Raw genomic sequence first — 21,501 nt, forward strand, 5'->3', positions numbered from 1 at the left:
GGTCATGGTAGCCTAATGGAGAGGGAGGCTGCTGGACTGAAAGGTCACATAAATGGACTGTACTTGTATAGCGCCTTTCTAGTCTTCCAACTACTCAAAGCACTTCACCCTACATTCACCCCATTCATACACCAATGGCAGGTGCCAACTGCTCATCAGTTGAAAGAAACTAACTAAGCATTCACACACAGCCCTCAGGAGCAATTTGGGGTTCAGTGCCTTGCCCAAGGACACTTCGACATGTGGGCAGGGGGATCGAACCGCCGACATTCCAATTGGTGGACGACCGCTCTACCACTATAATGCTGTGGTGGGAAATAAATCAAGAAGTATATCGGCTTCTTAAACCACAGCTGTCAAGGTGCCCTTGAGCAAGACACTGCTCCAGTAAAGCATTTCAGTGGGTATACATATACATATATATACATACATATATATATATGTGTATATATATATATATACACATATATATATATATATATATATATATATATACACACATATATATATATATATATATATATATATATATATATATATATATATATATATATATATATATACATATATATATATATATATATATATATATATACATATATATATATATATATATATATATATATATATATATATATATATATATATATATATATATATATATATATATATACACATATATATATATATATATATATATATATATATATATATATATATATATATATATATATATATATATATATATATATATATATATATACATATATATATCAAGCTATAGGAGTGGGTGATATGGATAAAATCTTCTATCACAGTATATATAATTTTATAAGACAATGTTGTGAAAACTCAATTGATACGTAGAACTTGTTAGCAAATAGTTGTTTATTTACACACCCAGCGGACACAGAGCAACATTATCATTCATTTAGAGTTGTGTCTCTTGTCACCTGGTGAATGTTAGTTAAATTTTCACTCTCCTTTTAGCTGTTTTTGGTCTCTACCAACTCCTGAGGGAAATATCTGGATCTTTAGCTGCTAAATACTCCATTATGTTCATCAGCTAGTTGCTAACTGTGTCTGTTTTTCATTTGCTGCTGAGCAGGTAGTGTCCAGTGGGCTTTTAGAGCTGTAATCAGCTGCCTGCTGCGGCTGAAAATGGCTGGACAGCTAAACAATGAACTGAAACTCACTGTAAAGCTCTGTAAAGTTGAGGGCAGCTGCAGATTCGGGTGATAATTCTCACTACGAGTGAGCCCTTTCACATTGTTTTCACATTGTCATATAACAAATTGTTATAATACAAATATTTATTATAGCTGCTTTAAATCCAATATTTCCATAAAGCAGATTTGCTTACTGATTCAACATTCCCACAATACAACTGGAGATGTTAAAGGGATAGCTACCTCGGTGTGAAAAGTTGGACAAAATCTCTGATGGTTGACAAATTCATATCATCTTGGATCTCCTCCTGATCCAGCTCTGTACTTAGCACATGAGAGTGGTATTGATCTTCTCATCTAACTCTTGGCAAGAAAGTGAATAAGTGTATTTCACAAAATATCAAACTACAGTATTCCTTGTCACTCTGTCTACTCTTCCTTTACTGGTGGTAAGATGGAAAAGACAGTGCTAAAACACAGCAGTGCCAAGGCAGCCATAAACTAAAGTGGTTTCATCCTCAATGTTAAAGTAACCCTCCATCAGTTCAGAAATATCAGACATCCTGGGATGTCGGGGAGTCATAAACATGCCTGTTCAGACAGCAGACTGTGATCAAAAACCTGGATATCTTTATAAACATGTACTTCATTCAGGGAGCTGATGTTCTATTTAAACAACACATCCTGAATATGATCAAAGACAGAACGAGGTTCATAACCAGGACACTAGAGCTCATGTAAACGTCCAAAAACAGTTCATGGTGCTGTCTCACCTGTTTCAAATCTGATTACCTGATGAGGTCCAGAGGCTGGTATTTGTACCAGATTCCCCAGCGGGCCCAGCGCTCGTACAGAAGATGCCTGTGGTTCTGGGCACCGTGTGTCTTAATTGGGTGTCTGCTCTTGTAACCACCCTGATGAGAGTAGGGAAATCTACATTACAGGAGGAATTTTACAGTTTGACAATACGTGAATCTCTACAGCTTTTCAGCACAAATAAAAATCTTCTCACCTCATGAGGAGGAAATGCAGCCTCATATGTGTTGTTGCCCAATAACCGGTTGATACCTACAGTAGAATAAACCATGCCATGTCAAAGAATGCCGATATACCAGCGAGAAGCACAAGGACACCACATTAAAAATTCAGTACCAGTCATAATTCAGAGAGGGGTCCAATGAGAGATTCATTTAAACCCACTCTTTTACAGTCACAGCAATTTACTGCATTATGTAACTGCCAAGCTGCATTAGACAAGCACATGAGGGTTAAAACACTCATTCAAATAGCTGCAAGCACTTGAAAATAACCTTTTTTTATTTTTTCTGGACCATAAGTACTTGGTTTAAAATATTGTTTCAATCACAATAAACTGCCTGAATTGGCTGCACTGTACTGTTTGAAGAAGTAATGAATTAAAAGTTTATTTTTACAGGACAATAGTGCAATCATTTGCATTGTCATCCCCTGACTGAAACTGTAGATAGTGAGAGCAGGATCCGGGAGGGGTGGATTTGAAAAGGATTTTCCACTCTTGTGGCAGAGCTGATCTTATTTGTTGGAAAGTAGAGTGGTCAACAGTATTAAAATATTAATGTGAAATCCGTTCCAGCCCTTCAAGGCCAAACTTTAATCAGCACAACATGTCGCCGGCAGTCAGACAAGATAGTAGAGCGGGAGTGGACGGACAATTTCGTAACAAAAAACAACAGCCAGAAGGAGAGGAGGAATCAGCCACAAGTTGGACGATACCAACAGCTCAGCAGCAGCCCACATTTTAATCATCCCACAGCAAAACAACAAACAAAGGCATAATTCCCCCCACTACCCCACTATTGCTCTCTAAAGTCAAATTAACAGCAAAATCTAATCTCTTTCACTGGGGCCCCTGCTGGTTTTAGTAGTGACATAATTAACACAGAGATAGAAATAAAGACAGAATTATTGTGTTTTATTGAATTTACTGTGTGTCTTTTGTTGCTTTGCCACTAATTGGCATTAATTATTTAGGGCTGATTCTGTAAAGTCTAACACTAAAGTTGCTGGTGAATAAAGCTAGATTAACAGAAACAAGCATAAAAACTATTTCTTACCTAAAATATGTAGACTCTGCCCCCTTGTCAGTGAATAAACTGTCCTAAATAGGTCATTATGATGGATACATGTACATTAAGAAATATTGAAATATTGTTTAGTATGTGAGGAGGAAGAAGAGAAAGAAGCAAGTGTGGAGCCTTACCCATCTTTGATTTTCCATCCTCATACTTGGTGCGCTGCAGGACATGATGGACTATTCTGCTTCTGGTGGAATTGGAAAAGAAGGTCTCTCTATTGTTGATAGTGAAGCTGGGAGGAAAATAACAGCACATTCCTTCAGATATTCATCATGTAACAGTATATCAACATGATCCAGTCACAGCCCTTAATGAGAGCTGAGTCAGAAACAATGGGAAGTTCATTAAAACTCAATTTGTGATGTAAGGTTTGTTTCATTTCAGCACCATTATTTCCCGAAAAATGTCAAGGTTGACGAGCAAAGGAAAAGTGGAAATGATTCACTGACAAATGAGATTAGATAAGAACTTTCATCAAAGAGATGCTTTGAAAATGACAAAACCAGAAGGAATGGGCGGATAAATCTAATCATTTCATGGACATCTGCTGCAGTATTTCGATATCTTATTTATGATCAACTTGTCTTTATCGTTCTGGCTCAAAGCTATCAAATATACAAGACTTCATTGTGCAAATTTCATCTGCTGGTTTCTAAATTCCACATCGTGAGTTCAGGACATGAATGGATGTGATGGATGAGAGGGAAACTAGGGTTACAGAGCAGGAGAAATGTCAGCTAACACTACTGATACAGACACTGCCATTATGTGACACTCTGATCATGTGCATGACTGTGTATATGTCCTCCTTACTGATGCATGCGTGCTCTGCTGAAGGGGGCTGTGTAGCAGTCGGTTTCCTCCAGGTCAGGCAAGGCCTCTTTGTCCAGCTTCATGGGGTTTCTGGGAAGCCAGCTTTTTATTTGACGACATCTCAGATGAAACCTGCTGCACAGACGCATAGAGATACAGGATTAACGGCACAGATTAACATGAAGATTGTTTTCTTTTAAATGGAACAGTGGCTCCTAACCTTTTCCGTTAACACCACACGTTTATATACACATGCACACGTACACGCACGCATTGCTGGCATCACACTGGAGACTATCGATCTTAATTTTCACGTTGCTTTAATTTGAGTTATTTTTTTCATATTGCAGTGATGATTTAAGAATCAGGTGAAGTCTGAAAGCATGCATTGATTTCCTAAATTGTATCTCATTTTAATGTTAAATTAACTTCATAAATAGAAACAAGACTAAGAGTCTTCAGCTATGCTAGTGGCTCTGTGTCATCAGCATGGTAACATGCCCACAATTTCAATGCTAACACGCTGATTAGCAGATATAGTTTTTTACCATGTTCACCATCTTAGTTAAGCATGGTCAGCATGCTAACATTTGCTAATTAGCACTAAACACAAATGTCATTAGTTTTGCAGGTATTTGGTCATAAACCAAATTTTTGACCTGATGATGGCGCTACATGAAAATTTAAGAGATCATGAAAGTTGTTACAATTCATCCTGCGGGGGACATGAATGTGTGCACCAAATTTCATCAGTTAAAAACCACAAATGACAACCTCATGGTGGTGCTAGAGGAAAAATCAGGGGATCGCCAAAGTCATTAGAACCTCGAATCATGAATGTCTGTATAACATTTTGCACCAATCCAACATGTAGTTTTTGAGTTATTTCAAAGTATAAGTAAAATCTTTGACCTACTAGTGGCGGCAGATGAAATGCCAGGGGATCACCTGCATCTTTAGGATTCACCCTCTGGGCACCAGAAATGTGTATACAAAGTTTCATGGCACTCCCTACCAATAGTTGTTGAGATGTTTCAATCTGGACCAAAGTAGTCGACCAACCAACAGACTGGCATTGACATCTAAAGTTCTGTTGGCTGGGTAATATTTGCACACTGCTTCTCCAGATTTGCTGGATAGGTCTCACAGGTGTAATTTGTAAGGCTCTGCTGTGCTCTGATATGGATTGAATGAATATAAATGGGAATTCCGGGGGAAAACACACTGTTGCCTGAGAGCATTTTATGAATGTCGTTGTGAGGGGGACCGGTACTGTACAGAAAGTAATGACATCAAACCAGGAAGTTGTCACCACCTGCACACGGCCCATTTGTTCAGGTTTACAGCAACGCGAGTTAGTGACAGATCATTAGTAAACACATAAAGCCTATTTACTACTCGGGTAGATTTTTCTTTTTAGAGCAACCGCTTAGTGAAAGACTTCAGGAGCTCTGAGGAAAACATAATGGTCCTCATTGTTCACAATGACTAAGATCACTCTCACATAAGATTTAAAAGTGCTTTGTTCTCAGTTTGACAGGTGGGCGAGCGATTCTGTCTGTGTGATTTTCGTCTGCTCTGTGTGTGTAGGTGTGTGCGTGTGTGTCCTCCAAGCATAACTATATTAAAATGTACGTGGTATGGAAAGATGAAATATTATCAATATCAATATTATCCATATTGTCAACTCCTTCAACATCTTCTATTGACTACAGTATGTCTATCCATAATGTGTTTGTGATAATTGATACAGTATATCAATCTGCATGGTGACTTATCATAAAACACTAAAACAGGCAGGTTGCACCTATGAAGAAATGAGTCACACAATGTTTGCAGTCAAATGGATAAATGAAAACAAACACCTTCACAACTAGTAATATCACACTTCACTAACTGTTGCCTATTCAAAGCTTATACATAAACTTCTGCCATCATTGCTGTGGTACAGTGATTTTTCATTTCAGTACCGTTCATCACTGGAGTGAACAACAATGCTGAGAACATGGTTTCAAATCTTATGTATTTCTCTATGACATTAAATATTTACGACTAAATAAGCAACGCTACAATTTAAAGTTAATAAAAAACATTCTTGGGTGTTCTTAATTAAGACTTTAACAGTAAAAGACTCAGCTAATCTGCTTTATCAGGACTATGGGAGTGTTATTTGATCAGATTTGATTGACAATGGACTAGTGACATAAACAAACAACCCAACAAATGTCATCAGATTTGAGTTCAAATGTTGCAAAATCCTGATTGGTGCATGGGAGTATGTGACATCACCTTTTTCCAACTGAGTCTTTTTGTAGACTTTACAGAACTAAAATGTACAAGCAGTATGTTAACCATCCAACCAATCTTCAAAACAAAAGATGCTGCCATACATTTTTGGAAATTGTTGGACTGTATCTATCTGCATTCCAGTAAGATGAAGAGATGGAAATTTGGAGTCCCATGCAGAGCTTGGACACTTGAACATGACATCTAAGCGCAAGTGCGTCTCTCTAAAAATAGTATGCAAATAAGCCTGTGCAGCTCCATTTATTAGACTGAAAGATTACAAGTATTTTAGAGAAAAGCACTGTCAATGTGGGTGAGTTACAGTATTGTTCTCCTAACAATGTGCGTGCAATGACGTGCAGGATGCTGTGCTTTTTGAAAAGGTTGGATTAATCACATTCATTTAATCAAACATAACATAACATAACAAACATGCCTGTATTTGTAAATCCTAGCAAAATCAACTGCACTTAAACACTGATTTTTAAATGACTTTCCAACCATTTCAATTATTGCTACCTATCAGTATTGCACACAGGGGGTGATTTTCCAATTTAAAAATCTAATCCCAGACTTTGTAAACACCGTATATGTTATATATTTTAACTGTGTAAAGGGTTGATTAATCCTGGACAAATCAATGCTCACTCAGTGGCTGGGTTAAAAAGGACAATAATGGTTTGACTCAAACTTTCTGTTTGTGTTCCTCACTGAGGTGACTGATAACATTAGTCTTAAAACACTATCCACAGCTCATCCCTCATGAATTAGAGACACTGAAGCGTCCAGCTTCCTGCCCCCAGAGAGCAACAGAAATAAATAATCCTATACCTTAAATCTACTTACCTGCCCAAGGTTTTGCTCTTCCAGTCTGTAAAGTAACATTTTTTCCTTAAAGAAGAAAAAAATTAAAAGACAAGTTAGGGAGACTGTATCAAGTTGCCAGCCACTGAAAAAGCTGACCCTCACACTTTCCAGAGTTAAAGATTCAATCTTTTTCTCTAACTACGGTTACCTGAAAGGCATTCGGATGTTCATCTGCTCTGCATATTTGCAAAGCGTATCCCAAGGAGCGTGGACCTTCACAAACATGATGTCGTTGTTCGTCAAAGAGGGCTTTCAAATTAAAAAGAAACACAGGAGTTTGAGAACTAAGTTGAGAAATCAAGCTAACGAATCGTCTTTTAAAACCAGACCAAAGTTTTTTACCTCCTTCTCCAGCATTAGACCCTCTGCCCGTAAATTCTTCTCAAAGGTGCACCTCTTTTCCACCTGTGGACTAGACTTCTTGTAAACCAGAATGTAGTCAATACGCTTTTTCCCATCTCGGAAAAACAGCCCGGAAGAACCAGCAGGATTCTTTCCCTGTAGCGACAATGTTTCACCTCTGAATTTTAGATGCAGCGATGCTAAACACAGGAATGCTAAAGCTTGAAGCTTCTCAGTGGTTCAGTGACAAAATAACTACAGTGTAACATTGTCAACAATAATTGTGGATTACTGGGAGCGTGGTACCTGAAGTGAATCTGTGCGGGCCTCCAATTTAGCACGGGTGACAGGCTTTTGTAGCAGAAATGACTCATCAGCCCTTGTTTCACATGTAGTCGCCTCGGACTCCTCCATGTAGTGATCCTTGCCATCCTCTGCTGCACACAGACAAAGCACGATCAATGAGACAGTTATTGAACTGGTAACGCACCACACAAAGTGTCCTATCTGCATTAAGGCTTTTGTTGTTGCTCAAGTCAATATTTCCCTTAATCCAATTGCCAACACTGAAATTAGATCTTAGCTAAATAAAAATTCAAGTTATTCAAATGTGGGCGCCAGCTTGAAAGCAACACCTTGATGCAATTTAACAGATCCATGCACCGATGTTGAAAGAGGGCCAATCGTGTTTCCTTCCTTCCTGAATCTTCACGCATCCCACTGATGAGCATGAACAAGATAAACTTTTGTCAAACCCACAGAATGCGTTTTCTAACTGTTCTAGAAGCTAAATGTTTTGAAACTTTATCAGATTACCCTTTTTTTTTGCCACGAACAAGAAGAAGAAGAAGTGACAAACAATAACTCTTTTGCAACACAACATATGGAAGCTTTTCCATTTTCAATGGTAAATATGGCTTTTATGAGAGGGGAAGTAGATTTACTGGGTATAACGATCAGGCTAGGCTATCAGGCTAAAACAAGACATTTTCTGTGGCTTATCATGACAGTCTAAATCTCATAATACATGCACTCTAATAGCATGACATGGACATAAAGTTTACATCCTATATCTATTAGGGAGATGTAGCATTTCACAGTACAGCATAAGTTATGCCTTCTCCAATACAATGTGTGACAGCTTGGCTCATTTCTCCAGTCAAATGTTTCTACTTCACCACCAGATTAGCTTGGTGTGACTACAGTCAGAACCTTTTTATACTGCTGTGCTGAAACCAAGTGTGGGAAATCTAAATCATGACGTTTTTTAGAGGAAGTTGTCATTTAAATCACCATAGCATTAGGACTTAACAGCTTCATTAAGTAACTGAAGTTAAGTTAGAGTCTCTAGCCAACAATGTGTTTTAGTGTGTGTTAGCACATTATTGGGCCGTGGACAAAAAGAACAAAGTTTTAATGCAAAATCACTAGCTGTGACAGTTTTTTTTTCTTTCTTTAGTTTTATTTCAACTCCCTGATCCAGGCTGGGATTGTGGAGAAAGCTGTCCTATCTTCTGTCTATTTTAAGATCACAACTGAGCAGTGTTATAATCTTTAGAATCACTATGTCTCTACAGAATAGTGAAAAGTAGCCATAGCCGCTTGCTATTGATTTCATTAGAGTAATAAAGTGGAAGAATATCTCTATTACCCACCACAAACAACCAAAACATCAGAATGAACGACATAATACAATTTCATCCAGTATACAGTATACAACTAATATCAAAAGTGCACAAGTGTAGTCCAGAAAGTTGTAGGAAATTGATTGCAGTAATGTGTCTTCTTAATGTGAATTTCCTCCACACTGAAAGCCAATAAAGTCCATTTGGAATTTGAGATAAAAGTGTCAACTGTGCTGAAAAATGACTCAGAACTTTGGACAACACGGGGTCCTGTAAAGAATCCAAAAGCAGTTTGAATTTACGCTGCTGGATCATGCTGCATTACTTAACTAGTCAGTTTTTGGTATGTGGGAGCTGTTTACATTAATGTCATATTTTCTGTGCATGATACACATAATAACTAGTATGCAGACTATAGTAAAATTAGTACTATAACAGTAAAACTAAACGTGGCACATTTGGGTTCACTCTCCAGCAGCAGTGCATCCAGCTTCGACTCATCAAACACATCTGTTTGTGTAAACGGGTAAGAAGCTGGTGTAGGATCATGTCCTTGTCTAGCGACTTCATATGGGTTGGTCTGTCTACTCTCTCCTTCTGTCTGCACCCTCCTCAAGCCAAAAGAAAACAGACCTCTTCCTCAGACGTCTATTTTCAGCTCAAAGAGCCAGTTTTCACAAAAATAGCAACACCTCACCTTGTGCTGCCTCATCTTCATGAAACTGTATCTCTCTTCCCACTTTTGCACACTGCACTAAGCAGCAAAATACCAAAGGGAAAGGCAAAAGGTGTTTTAAGGTCAGGAAAATGCCAACTTGTTGTAGTGTTGCTTGTGCTAGTCTTTGTGCTGTGACAAAAATAGAGCCCTCACTGTCAGTGGCCTCTGAATATTCTTGAAGATATTAATAAGACTGAATAGTTCTCCCTCTCCAACAGCCATTTCCATACAGAGATGTCCACACTATCTCACTGCCTCTGAAAATGCATCGGACACGTGTGTGTTTTCTAAATCCCCTGCAGCATTAATACAATCTGCTCAATCAATATTACTCACACGCCTTAAATATCACCAACATTATGAAAATCTGTGTGGCAACTCTGTTCCTGTTGAGCATAAAATTCAATACAGTCAGTGCAGAGTATGGAGAGAATAATTAAACACACCATGCGGAAAATAATGGCAGTCACCAGCAGCAATACATCATAATAGAATAACTTGACAGAATAACACTAATAGTTTGCATCACAGACATGATGTCGATTTGCTGTGAAAGGCTTCCTTGTATATATCTAAATAGACCAGAAAAATAAATTTAACACATCATGAAACTTCAACTTTGAAATGACCACGATTGCTGCATATAAAAATTGTTCATATCTAGTTCAATGCTATTTAGCATTTACAAGGTTAACTTATCAACATATACTGTATATCAGTGATGCAAACTGATGCAGCCACTCTCTCATGACTGAAGCATGTTATCCACTAATGGGTTTAGGAAGACATTAGTAAGTTCCTCTCAGTGGAGTGACCTGTCTGAGGCGGGAGGAGGTTGCAGGAAGTGCTGATGCTCTGACTCAGAACCTCGACTTCTGGTTTGGGCTCTGGGCTCAGAGGCACAGACAGGAAGTGGTTGAGGTTGATTGGATGAGTCTGACTCTGGGCCAGGCAGGGCAGGCTGCGGCGAGACGGCTTTAGGCTCTTCTCCTTCAGGATCTCGCTGATGCTGGTGTGCATGCCTGAGGACGAGAGGGACAGAGTGGAGGTCATTTCACTAGTCACTTTAAAAATGTATAAATACAGATAGAAAAGAAAGCTAAATAAAAGACTCTGTAGCTGAATCGTGCTTATAAATAAAAATATATTTTAGTCAGAGACACTTGCATTAAGGGATGGACTGGATTAGGCTCTGCTCTTTGATGAACCAATGCTGGGAGAACTAATTTCCTCTTAATCAACACCACATGACATTAAATCTTACTGAAGTCAACAATACAAAAAATATATTACATAAGGAGGAGGTTAGTCAGCTAATAGCCAAACAGCTAATGAATGAGCCAGTGGGAAGCATGACAGGTCAGTTAACTGGTCATGGAAAGTACTACTCTGCCTGTGAAAACAGTTGTATATTGCAGCTCTGTGGGTCTGAAAGGAGCTTTCTAAAGTCTCAGCTTGGACTAGAAATTTATAACAGAAAAGCCAAAATAAACTGAGGGCTTGAAGTTTGAAAGATTAGACTAGATTCGATTAGCCTTTACTGTTTCCCTTAGGAGAAATTTGTCTTGTGTGGACATTTACCAGGCAGGGAGGGTTTCACTAAAGACAGTTTGGAAATGTATTCATGTTGACTGTTCTTTAAATTTGGCTCTTGTGAGCCCGCCAACTTTATGAAAGTGAAATACTAAAATCACTGGCGTACCAGTTGGATGGAGCAGCTAATGCCAATTAGCTAATGCAAGTGTGGCTTCAGCACTTTAATGTAACAATCCATTCACTAATTTTTATGTATTTATAGTTAAATTATATTTTGCATATTCAGTAATGCATATTTAGGCAGTAATTTAATAATGTTAGTAACATGCTCAAAACAGAACTCCATACTGTAAACCCATAATTGTTAGTAATCAATTTCTTTCCACATTAAAGTCTATTTGACTTGTTGAAGCTGCTAGAGTAGTAGCATTTTTACATAAAATTACTGTTTTTATTTGGTCATTTTTGTTATTTCTATCATATCATATCTCATCTTATCATGCAAAATATAACAAACATGTCACTTTAAAAAAACTGCATAAATGTCTAATAACAAAAAGAAACAAAATTCAGCAAGACAGAAAATGTAAATGTAAGAAAACCTGTTTACAATACTTAGATCTAGTGCATGAACTGAAAACAAGGGAGTGAGTGGAAAAAAAGGAGAGAGGGTGAAATCACTTCAATCATCAACTGGTCCATCATTTTATTGGACTACAGTGGTGGTGATAATGTCCGTCCTTCATAGAGGAGTGCATTAAAACCATCAGCACTCCCCCTCCATCAAATCACACAGCAGCATGATGGTGCACCACAAAACTAAACTACACACACACACGCTTGTTAGGGCTGCCACCAATTTAACAAATATGCATGTAATAACAACATTCATTTGTGCTGTTACATTCTTTCTCATTAGCATGTCATTGTTTTACTAATACCAGCAGATTTATTTTAAAATACCAGTCATTTTCAAGGTTATTGCAGCAATAAAACAGCAATATGGTGACAGCGGGACCCACTCAGAGGTTAATAACGATAATGAATGTCCAGGAATGGACGCAGGTCATTGCACCTGACCTTCACACCAGGCAGCAGCTTCAGCTCTGCAGCTCTTGACACAATTATTAATGAAACGAAGGCGCTCTCTTTAAAATGGGAGTGTGACTTACTTTCGCCTCCAGTGAGGAATTCTCTCAGTGACCTTCCTGAAACGTTCAGCTGCATTGATAATTCACTCTCTGCATCCTGAGGGTCCGCGCTGCAAGCTGCACAATAACTCATTCTCATGACATTGATCGCAGTGGGATTTCCCAGTGCTGCTGGGTGAGAATGGAGACTTAAAGATGTGAGCTTGAAGGCCCAGGGGAACCACTAATCGCGCTGTTTATTTCCTGTGTAGCCCCACAGATATGAAATGAATGAAAGTTGTGAGCTCCAGCTAAAAGCTATACAATGCCTAATTGAGAAAGTGAAAAGTGTAGAAATTTTGATTCGTTGAAACTGCTTGCAGCTGGATTTCACTTCACTTAAGAGACAGATTTTAAAAAATAGTTTGATATGAAAGTCTTCTAAATATAAAAGCATGATTACTCAGCACAAAAGATGACATGATTAAACTTTAAATAAATCTATTTGTTCATGTCAGAAAGTTAATTTGTCTTCAGGTTATGTGGGACAACAGAAGCCTGAAGTGCCATAATATCACATTCTCTGTGGAAAGGCCTGAAGATTGGATACATTCTTATTTCATATATTCAGCAGAGCGAACTAATGGGCCTGTAGGGGCGAGGCTCGGTGGTCCCAAAGGACTCAAAGTTTAAAATAGACCCACAAATTGGGCGGGGTTGGTGATGTGACGAAATTGCTGCCATGGAAATGATTCACTGGTCAAATCTCTCAGCCTCTGTGGATATTAAGGATATAATAATGGTTATCTGACGATCATTGCCCTCTTCCAAAGCTTTGGCTTTATTTTCACATGCAGGCAGACTCTGTGAACTCTGTCCCAGTCAGAGCAGTTGTGCAGAAGACAGTGCATTGTGTAAGTCTATATAAATATATAAAGGGTTCATCTAATGTGAAATCCTGTGTTTAATCTCGCTGTGCACTGGCTAGAACTGGTTTATCAGGAGAAGGTTAATCCTGTGTGTGTGGATGGACTGTGCCTGTGTGTGTGTGTGTGTGTGTTTGTGCCCGTCGGTATGGGAGTCATTGGGCTGTCACTGAGTGTCTGTGAGTCCTGCAGAGGGAGGAGGGACGCAGGAGTGGCGAATAAAAAAGAAACAGATCAAGAGGCCCAGGGAGTGGACGCTCGCTGTGAAAATTTAGAGGTGAAAAAAAAAACTCCAAATTTTCTATAAATCAGCATGATACAGGGCTTTGACAACAATCCTGTGTGTGCTCTCACAAACACCCACTCAGGCTCATCCGAGGGGGAGCTGGACGAGCTTCAAGGAAGGTCGTGATCTGGGATTTGGATCTCTCCTGTGCAGCTTGTCCATGACTTGTGATGATGATGATGATGATGATGATGATGATGATGATGATGATGAGAGTCTTGTTGAGATTAAAAGGGTTTTGTTTTTGGTTCTGTGCACATGTGTGGGTATGAGATATATATCATACATGTGACAAAATATAAAATTAAAAAATGGCTTTATTCCTTATTTGTTCGCTTTGCTGCTCTTGATTATTTTTGTCATTAAAAGTGAGCATATCCCTGCACAGCAGCAACTGTTGCCAATCTACTCTGGGCCAGCTGGAAGAAAAAACATTTCATTTTAAAAAACGTCAAGGATTTTATGATCAATTACAAGCTGTCAGATATCAGAGGAAGCAAAACAGTGCTGTAAAAATTTGGTAAAACTGTCCAATGTGTAAAAAGAAACGTTACTTTTGCTTTTAGTCACGTTTGTCCACGATCACTGTGAGAGACCTGAGCAGAAACGAAAGCACCGAGACATCTGCAAGGATGTTGCACATAGTTTCAAACAGAGAATTCAGGTCAGTGGGTTGTTTCTCATCATGCCTCTATGTTTCCTCATTCTATACCTTGAATTATTCATCCATGTTCAGCTCATAGCACTTTCAGCATCACAGCTTTCAACTGAAGAACATTCTGCATCTGGACCTTTTTAAGCAGAACACACATCATTATTGCTTTCCCCTTACAGAGTGCATTTCAGGGCATCCTTGCTTTAAAAAAGAAGAAAAAATAACACACACACACACACACACACACACACACGCTTAGAGAAGAAGGTCCAAAACACTGCTGCGGTGCGTTTATAAAAATGATCACGTGGAGGCAGGACTGAGGCGAGGCCGACAGCCTCTCCTACAGAAACGCTCTCCGAGCAATTAGAGAGTGTGTTTCATCCTCCGCCTGGCACCATATCAAAGAACACATAGACGAGGCTGAGTTCACAGCGAGTATTTAGAATAGTATCATTAGCAGCGACTGAATATTCAGCTCATATCTTATATTACATGGTTAGTACTCGAGGCACACCAATAATTCTTGCATACAAGTATGAAAAGCAAATGATGAGTGCTCTCTGGCGTGGATCGCTTGAGTGCTTCACTAGATACTAAAATTTGGGAATTTTCACTTGAATCCATGCAAGAAATGTTAAAATAAATCACAAAATGTTGAAATTTGTTCCCGCATGTTCAGCTGACAAAATGTAACTTGGATTGGTTGAAACAGACGGTAAGCTAAATATATATTCAGCATCATAACAGTGTACACAAAATTACTTTAAAAGCATTTTAAAAATAAAAGGTATTTTTAACGCTACAGCTGATAACCATGACAGTTTCAAAAGAATAACTGCTGCACCACTAATACTGTGACTGCAGGTTTCATGGAGAATAAACATTCAATCCCCCAGTGGTAGTATCAAAAAAGACACTGTGGCAGACACATAGACTGCACCAATGTTCACCTGGAGAGTCTAATTTTACATTATTTTCTACAGACACAAACTTAGAGAACAGAATAATTTGACATAAAAAGTCACAAACATTGCTACATATAGTGTCTTTAAAATGTTCAGTTTTCTCTGTCAGTGCTTCAGTGTTTGATGTAATAATGAATGTGAGTTCTCCCATGTGATTTGTGATTTACCACAACAGTAATTTATCCACTAAAATACAAATAAGTAATAGATGTTTGGTCATTCATTCATTTATTTTTGCAAAATTATGGTTAACTATTCAAATCTGATATACTATAAATTTTATATTATCGATTTAGCTAAATAAGTTGACTTAAGTGACTGTAATGACATACAATATATTGTGGCTAATGAGTGCAAAGTTATTATCACAAAACAGCTTAATGACTTGACCTGAAACTAAAATGTGTGATAAAAACAAGAAGCACCTAATTACAGGAGCTGACCATTTTTAGCCACCAGTGAAGAACAACACAACACCATTTTACACAGTGATTATTCACCCCTTTGGACCTTTTCGTGTTTTATTTTTCACAACATTGAATCACAGTGGATGTAATTATGATTTTTGGACACTGATTCAACAGGAAAAAAAACTAATATTGAAGTAAAAACAATCTAATTTGCTACACAGACACTGTGAGCAGTTGTCAACTGTCTATCACGTGCAGCCGAGCCCGGCAGCCTGACCCTGAACACACCTCAGAACAGATGGCACTTTTTACCCACGGTTCAAACGATTCAGGACCTCATTATACAATCCTGGCACAACCTCTGGGTTGCATCATTTGAGCAGATTAAACATCTTCCTTTTCTCTCAATCTCTATTTTCCCCCCGCTCCTTTAATGTCACACTATCTTCTTATGCCCCCTGATTGCTTGTGATTTCTACTACGTCACAGGATTTTCTGCAAAGCCTCTGCTGTGGCCATGCGTACACATCTCATCAGGGAATGCATATGAACAGCATGTTCTTCAGTAAACAATATCAAACATAAAGTTCACAACATTTTAGCTCCATCATGCCACCAAATCACCAAAATCAGTGTGTTTTGCAGACGTTATTAAACTGTAGAATAACTTTGGGCTCCAGCAGAACTTCTGCCTCTATTGTTCTTATAACCTAGCAACAAAACAACCGCTGACTATTTAAAGACTGAAAGTGTTAATGTTGGTAACTGCCATATGATCCACGCACATACAGAACAAAACAGCTTCTTTGTTTTGTCCTTTTGTGAACAGTTTGTCTATGTGGCATGCTACAATTAGATAAAAGGCACTTTATACACAACATTGATCAACTCATCTTACATAAAACTGATGTCTGCCTAATATTCTACAGTAGCCTGTTAAATGTGCTCTCCCCAAATCTGTCCTGAAATTAATGTCTGTATCTATAAAACCATCTGCCTGCTTGCATAAGAGGACAGGTGGCCTGCTTAGGACTGTGTAACCAAAAGGTCTGCACATGAACACACACACACACGCACGTTTGTTTCACTATCCCCGTGGTCATTAATATAATGCTTAACCCAAGCCCCTTACCCTAACCTTTACCATCACAACTAAATGCCTAACCTTAACCCTAACCCTAACCTAATTGTAACCTGTACCCTAAAACCAAGTCTTAACCCTCAAAAAGCCCCCTACCCATGAGGACCTCAATATTTGTCATGAAACACACACATGCACATTTATTGTATATGCACACATACAGAGTTAAAAAGTGCAGTCTAACAGAGGACAGGACTCTCAGTCCTTCAGCAGCCACTGAACCATCCCACCGACAAAAAAACAACACACACACACCTTTCTTCTTCTAAAAAGACAAACACCCCCAAATAAGTCACTAATCCATAAACTATTTCCATGAGGAGAATGAGCAGGAAGTTGCTTGATATACAATATTGATTCTTTCGAAACTATAAGAGAAGTTGGTTGTTACTGTACTGTAAAAGCCACTTATGAAAGTGTATAATTAAGAAAAAGATAATATAGGGCTGCAACTAACCATTATTTTCATTAAAGATTAATCTGCCAATTATTTTCTCGATAATAAGTTAATCGTTTGGTCTATAAAACACCAAACTGTGGAAAATGCCCATCACAATATCCTACAGCACAAGGTGAGGTCATTAAATGTTTTGTTTTGTCCAAACAACAGTTCAAACCTTTAATTCACCACCAAGAAAAGCAGCAAATTCTCACATTTGAGAATCTGGAAACATCAAATGTTTTGCATTTTTGCATGAAAAATGACTTAAGTGATTAACCGACTATCAAAATTGTCACAGATACATTTTTTTTCTCCGGTTGACTAACTGATTAATTGACTAATCGTTGCAACTCTGAAATAATACATGTAGAAGCACGAACAAAGCTTTTACTTAACACTTAAGTATTTAATTGTTGAACCAGGTTACATTTAAATCTTGATATGCTTAAAGCAAATACTTTCCAGCAGATATTGAACGGTCAGTGTGTCAATAAGTTTCAACAACTTTCATCAACATGCTGCCGATAAATCTGAGTTCATGATTAGTCTGCCAAAGAACATCTGAAATTCAGTCAAATCCTGGGAAGTCATATCAGATGGTGGTGAGTCGCTTTTTTCTTGAAGTCCAAATGTAGCTGTATTTTCTAGTTTTTACCAACTGAGTGATATCAAGGCGGGAAGAAAAAAAATCCATCTATACCTTCATCTTATGTTTATTTTCATAATTAGTCCCTTTTCTAACTCTCTGTGTTCTGTCTTCAATCAAAAAGGTTTTCTAACCTGCAGCTCAGCAGCTTTTAAGGGAGAGAGATTTAACGCCCATATAAACCATCTCATACTGGCTTCCAGTTGTTATTTTAATTAATTTTCAGATTTTACTGATTACCTATAGAGCAATAAAGGCTTGGCTGAAAAGCTTTTCACCGCCTGTGTACAGAAACACAAAGCTCCAATCTGCTTTCAAATGGTGAACATTTTCAGCTCCAAGCTTTTTAATGCTCTCGAAGGGTATTGTTGATTGTGTTTGAGGAAGTGCAGTATAATTTCTGAATTTGCTTTAGCAGGACTTTGTGAGCCAACATTCACCCCTTTTGCTTTCAATTTAATGGTGCACTTAGCAGTCACTGAAATATTGAGTGGGCCCTCAAGCCTGTAGTCAGATTTGTACATAAATCTGATATTATGTTGTTCTACGTGTTTCCTGCTGGCTGGACTGAAGCCAGGAAGTGGTTCGCTCTGTGATATATAATGTTATAAACTAGGATTTTCTCTGAAACAGCAATATAGAAAGAAATAATTGCTGCGTTGAACACGAGTCATATAAAACATAATAGAAATAAAAGTCTGTTTAGACGATCATAATGTGGTACAGTCCATACTGTGCGTGTGGGTGATGGTAAAAAAAAAAAACATCCTGCTTTTTGTTCAACTCTTTCTGTTTGTTTTCACACTAAAACCAACAAAGAGAAATGAGCTACAGCACATAAGCTCACACCCTCTTCAGCGGGGCATCCCTCACTCATGAGATTTCTAGCTGCTCAGCTCATCAGAAGCCAGAAGAGACCCTTTCATCCTCCTCAGCCAGGTACAGAAACAAAAAGAGGCCATTGCTCCCCGTTCATGAGCCTCTGTCAGCATGAAAACAAGAGGTTTCTTCAGCATTTTTCTAAATTTAGACAGCCAGCACAATAATTTTACAGTGTTAAAGAACCACTAACGCTCTCTAAAGAGCCCTACTTAGGGTCTAAAATCAATACTGGCACAGCAGTGTAATCTAACTGGAATATAATGGACACAGATTGATTACTTGATAGGTATTAACTTATAAGAAATTTGCTCCAGTGTGTGGAGACAGATCTTTCCTTCACACAGTTTGTTACATGATCCATGTCTAAGTTATTGCCGGTCCAAAACGCAACGATGCCAAATGGACACCAAAATGAAGTGGCGTCTGATGTCTCATATTGCTTTTTCAATAACTTGCTGAGTGGAGAGGGGGTTTTTTTTAGTTTTTTTTTTTTTATTACTGTTAAAGTCTGAGTGCAGCTATTCCTGACAGGTGCAGGGCACAGACAAGCTACTTCACCTTTAGCACAAACTATCCTCCATGCTCCTGAACAAATTTGTGTGGAACAGTTGTATGGTTCCTCAAAGCACATGCACAGCACAATTATATTATTATACAAACCTACTTGTACTGCTGTGAATGTTTAAGCAGATCCCAGAAAGCTTATGGGCATGACTGTGCTTGCAGTTCAAATCACTGCAAGTTCAAACGTGACTAAAACAACCTCTCCGAAGGTCATCTCTTTTCTGCATTAACTGCATCCACCCACTGTATTAAAACAAACATGGTTTAAATAGCTTGTGATGTTTCTAAATTTGAACAATTTCTTATAAATGTTGTCATTTAATGTTTTACTTAACATTACTTGTTTTAATTTGATCTATGTAGCCTGCTGCTTAACATTAATGACTTAGGTAATAGAGTCAGTGTAACGTAAACTGGTTGATAAAATATCAAAGCGCACAAGGTTCAGAAACAGGATTGATCCCAGGAAGGGGCGGCTGCAAGACCTCCAACTCTGCGTCACACCTACAGCAAGTAGAGAGTCTGATACCTCTGCGTACCATTTAACATCACAAACTATTTAACTAGAGAAGAAAAGTCACCACCCACCACACTCAGCTCAAAAATAAATCATCACCGGACGCGAAATGAACACATTTGCTACCAACCTTTCTGCTGCTTGAAGGACTGGATTGAGCCCGAGTGGTGCACCATTGCGACGTTCAGTTGGTTTCCAGCGTTAATTGAATTCCGTATTTCAAAAAGCTAAATTGCAGAAAACATAGGAAACTATGGTTGGGTTGCGTAGGTGTTCTCGCAGCTCCCATCCTGCCAAACGATCTCACGGGCGATGCGCAAACCCCAGCAACACCTGTCTAAGCTCCGCATGCTCCCCCCTCCGCTCCCCAACCACCATCCACGGCTGTTGTCATGGTGACGGGCGGTAGGGGAGGTCCTGAGATGGACACGTCCCCTCCGTACTGATTTACTGACTCCAAAAAAAAACTACCAGGGGCAGCAGATCTCAAATGGACCGACAAGGACATTTATTGATTCGCTCATCAATCATCGTCTTTTACCCGTGCTGAAAGCTGCTTGCACCCAAAGGCATCACATAGTCTGATGAACTATTAGGTAGGAAAATACAGTTAGGCTTCTGTGCTGACTAAAAAGAAGGCAGTCCCTGCTGGTTCAAAAAAATTGACCTCGGAACATTATGTAAAAGGATTTCAATTTCATTTTTATTTTTGAGGTCAACATAATTTCCCATTTAAGCCACTATAAACCCCTTTGACATATTTTTTTATCAGGTAATCCTGCTGCCTTGAAATAAAGACTGAAACCTCACCAATTAAAAATCTCATTCTAAATAAAGCCTACCATGCATTATTGCAGAAAATTCTGAGGGGACTTCACATGCACAAGGGCCTTCAGATTTTCTAAACCCAGTGGACATCATGTAGGCCTAATCTTCAACATAAAACACAGACAATATCTGATATCCAGTGTTGTTGACAGAAGCCATCAGTCACAGTCAGGCTTAACTGTAACTTTATGCAAAAAAAAAAAAAAAAAGACCAAAGTATCAATAAAGGTAATGTAGACCATTTGACTTCTTCTAGGCTGTGAACCATTTGCTTTGGCAGGGATTTAATACTGTGAGGCTGTGAGAAAAACTCAACACAATCAATACTATAGTTTACTACTACAGGGCTCACAGCTCGGTGCTGACACACTGCTGCTGTAGAGGCAGGGGGATCCCTCGTTTGAGAACAACTGTTGTATCAGTCATGAAAACGGAGCAGGGTGTTCAAAATGGCTGCAGAATAGTTTGATAGCCGAATGTTAAAACTGGTAACTGTCATGCTGGCTATGGAGAGTTAGGTCATTATAGATTTGGGGCAATAGACTGCAGAATACAGTACATTTAGTTTCATTAAAAAATCTTTAATTTCTTACTGTGTTTAAAATAAGATATTTATGCTATACCACTCTGCTTTGT

General features: G+C 38.5%; 1 protein-coding gene across 6 annotated transcripts in view; it reads right to left on the reverse strand.

Annotated features, from left to right (window-relative positions):
- ano3 (anoctamin 3) overlaps positions 1–21,501 on the reverse strand; it is a 38,363-nt gene that overhangs the window by 10,397 nt on the left and 6,465 nt on the right. The window contains exons 1-10 of one of the 6 annotated variants that reach the window (XM_044194382.1): positions 20,168–20,443; positions 10,750–10,956; positions 7,898–8,028; positions 7,592–7,747; positions 7,398–7,498; positions 7,229–7,273; positions 4,097–4,228; positions 3,409–3,515; positions 2,182–2,237; positions 1,962–2,083 (exon numbers count right to left, since the gene is read on the reverse strand). In XM_044194382.1, the coding sequence (XP_044050317.1) occupies positions 1,962–2,083; positions 2,182–2,237; positions 3,409–3,515; positions 4,097–4,228; positions 7,229–7,273; positions 7,398–7,498; positions 7,592–7,747; positions 7,898–8,028; positions 10,750–10,956; positions 20,168–20,213 (1,103 nt within the window). In that variant the 5' untranslated portion in view covers positions 20,214–20,443. Of the gene's footprint in view, positions 1–1,961; positions 2,084–2,181; positions 2,238–3,408; positions 3,516–4,096; positions 4,232–7,228; positions 7,274–7,397; positions 7,499–7,591; positions 7,748–7,897; positions 8,029–10,749; positions 10,957–20,167; positions 20,444–21,501 lie in introns of those variants that run through there. The other 5 variants (XM_044194381.1, XM_044194379.1, XM_044194377.1 and 2 more) reach the window with 5 other exon arrangements.

Source organism: Siniperca chuatsi, linkage group LG4, assembly GCF_020085105.1.
Source record: "Siniperca chuatsi isolate FFG_IHB_CAS linkage group LG4, ASM2008510v1, whole genome shotgun sequence".
NCBI classification, from domain to species: Eukaryota; Metazoa; Chordata; class Actinopteri; order Centrarchiformes; family Sinipercidae; genus Siniperca; species Siniperca chuatsi.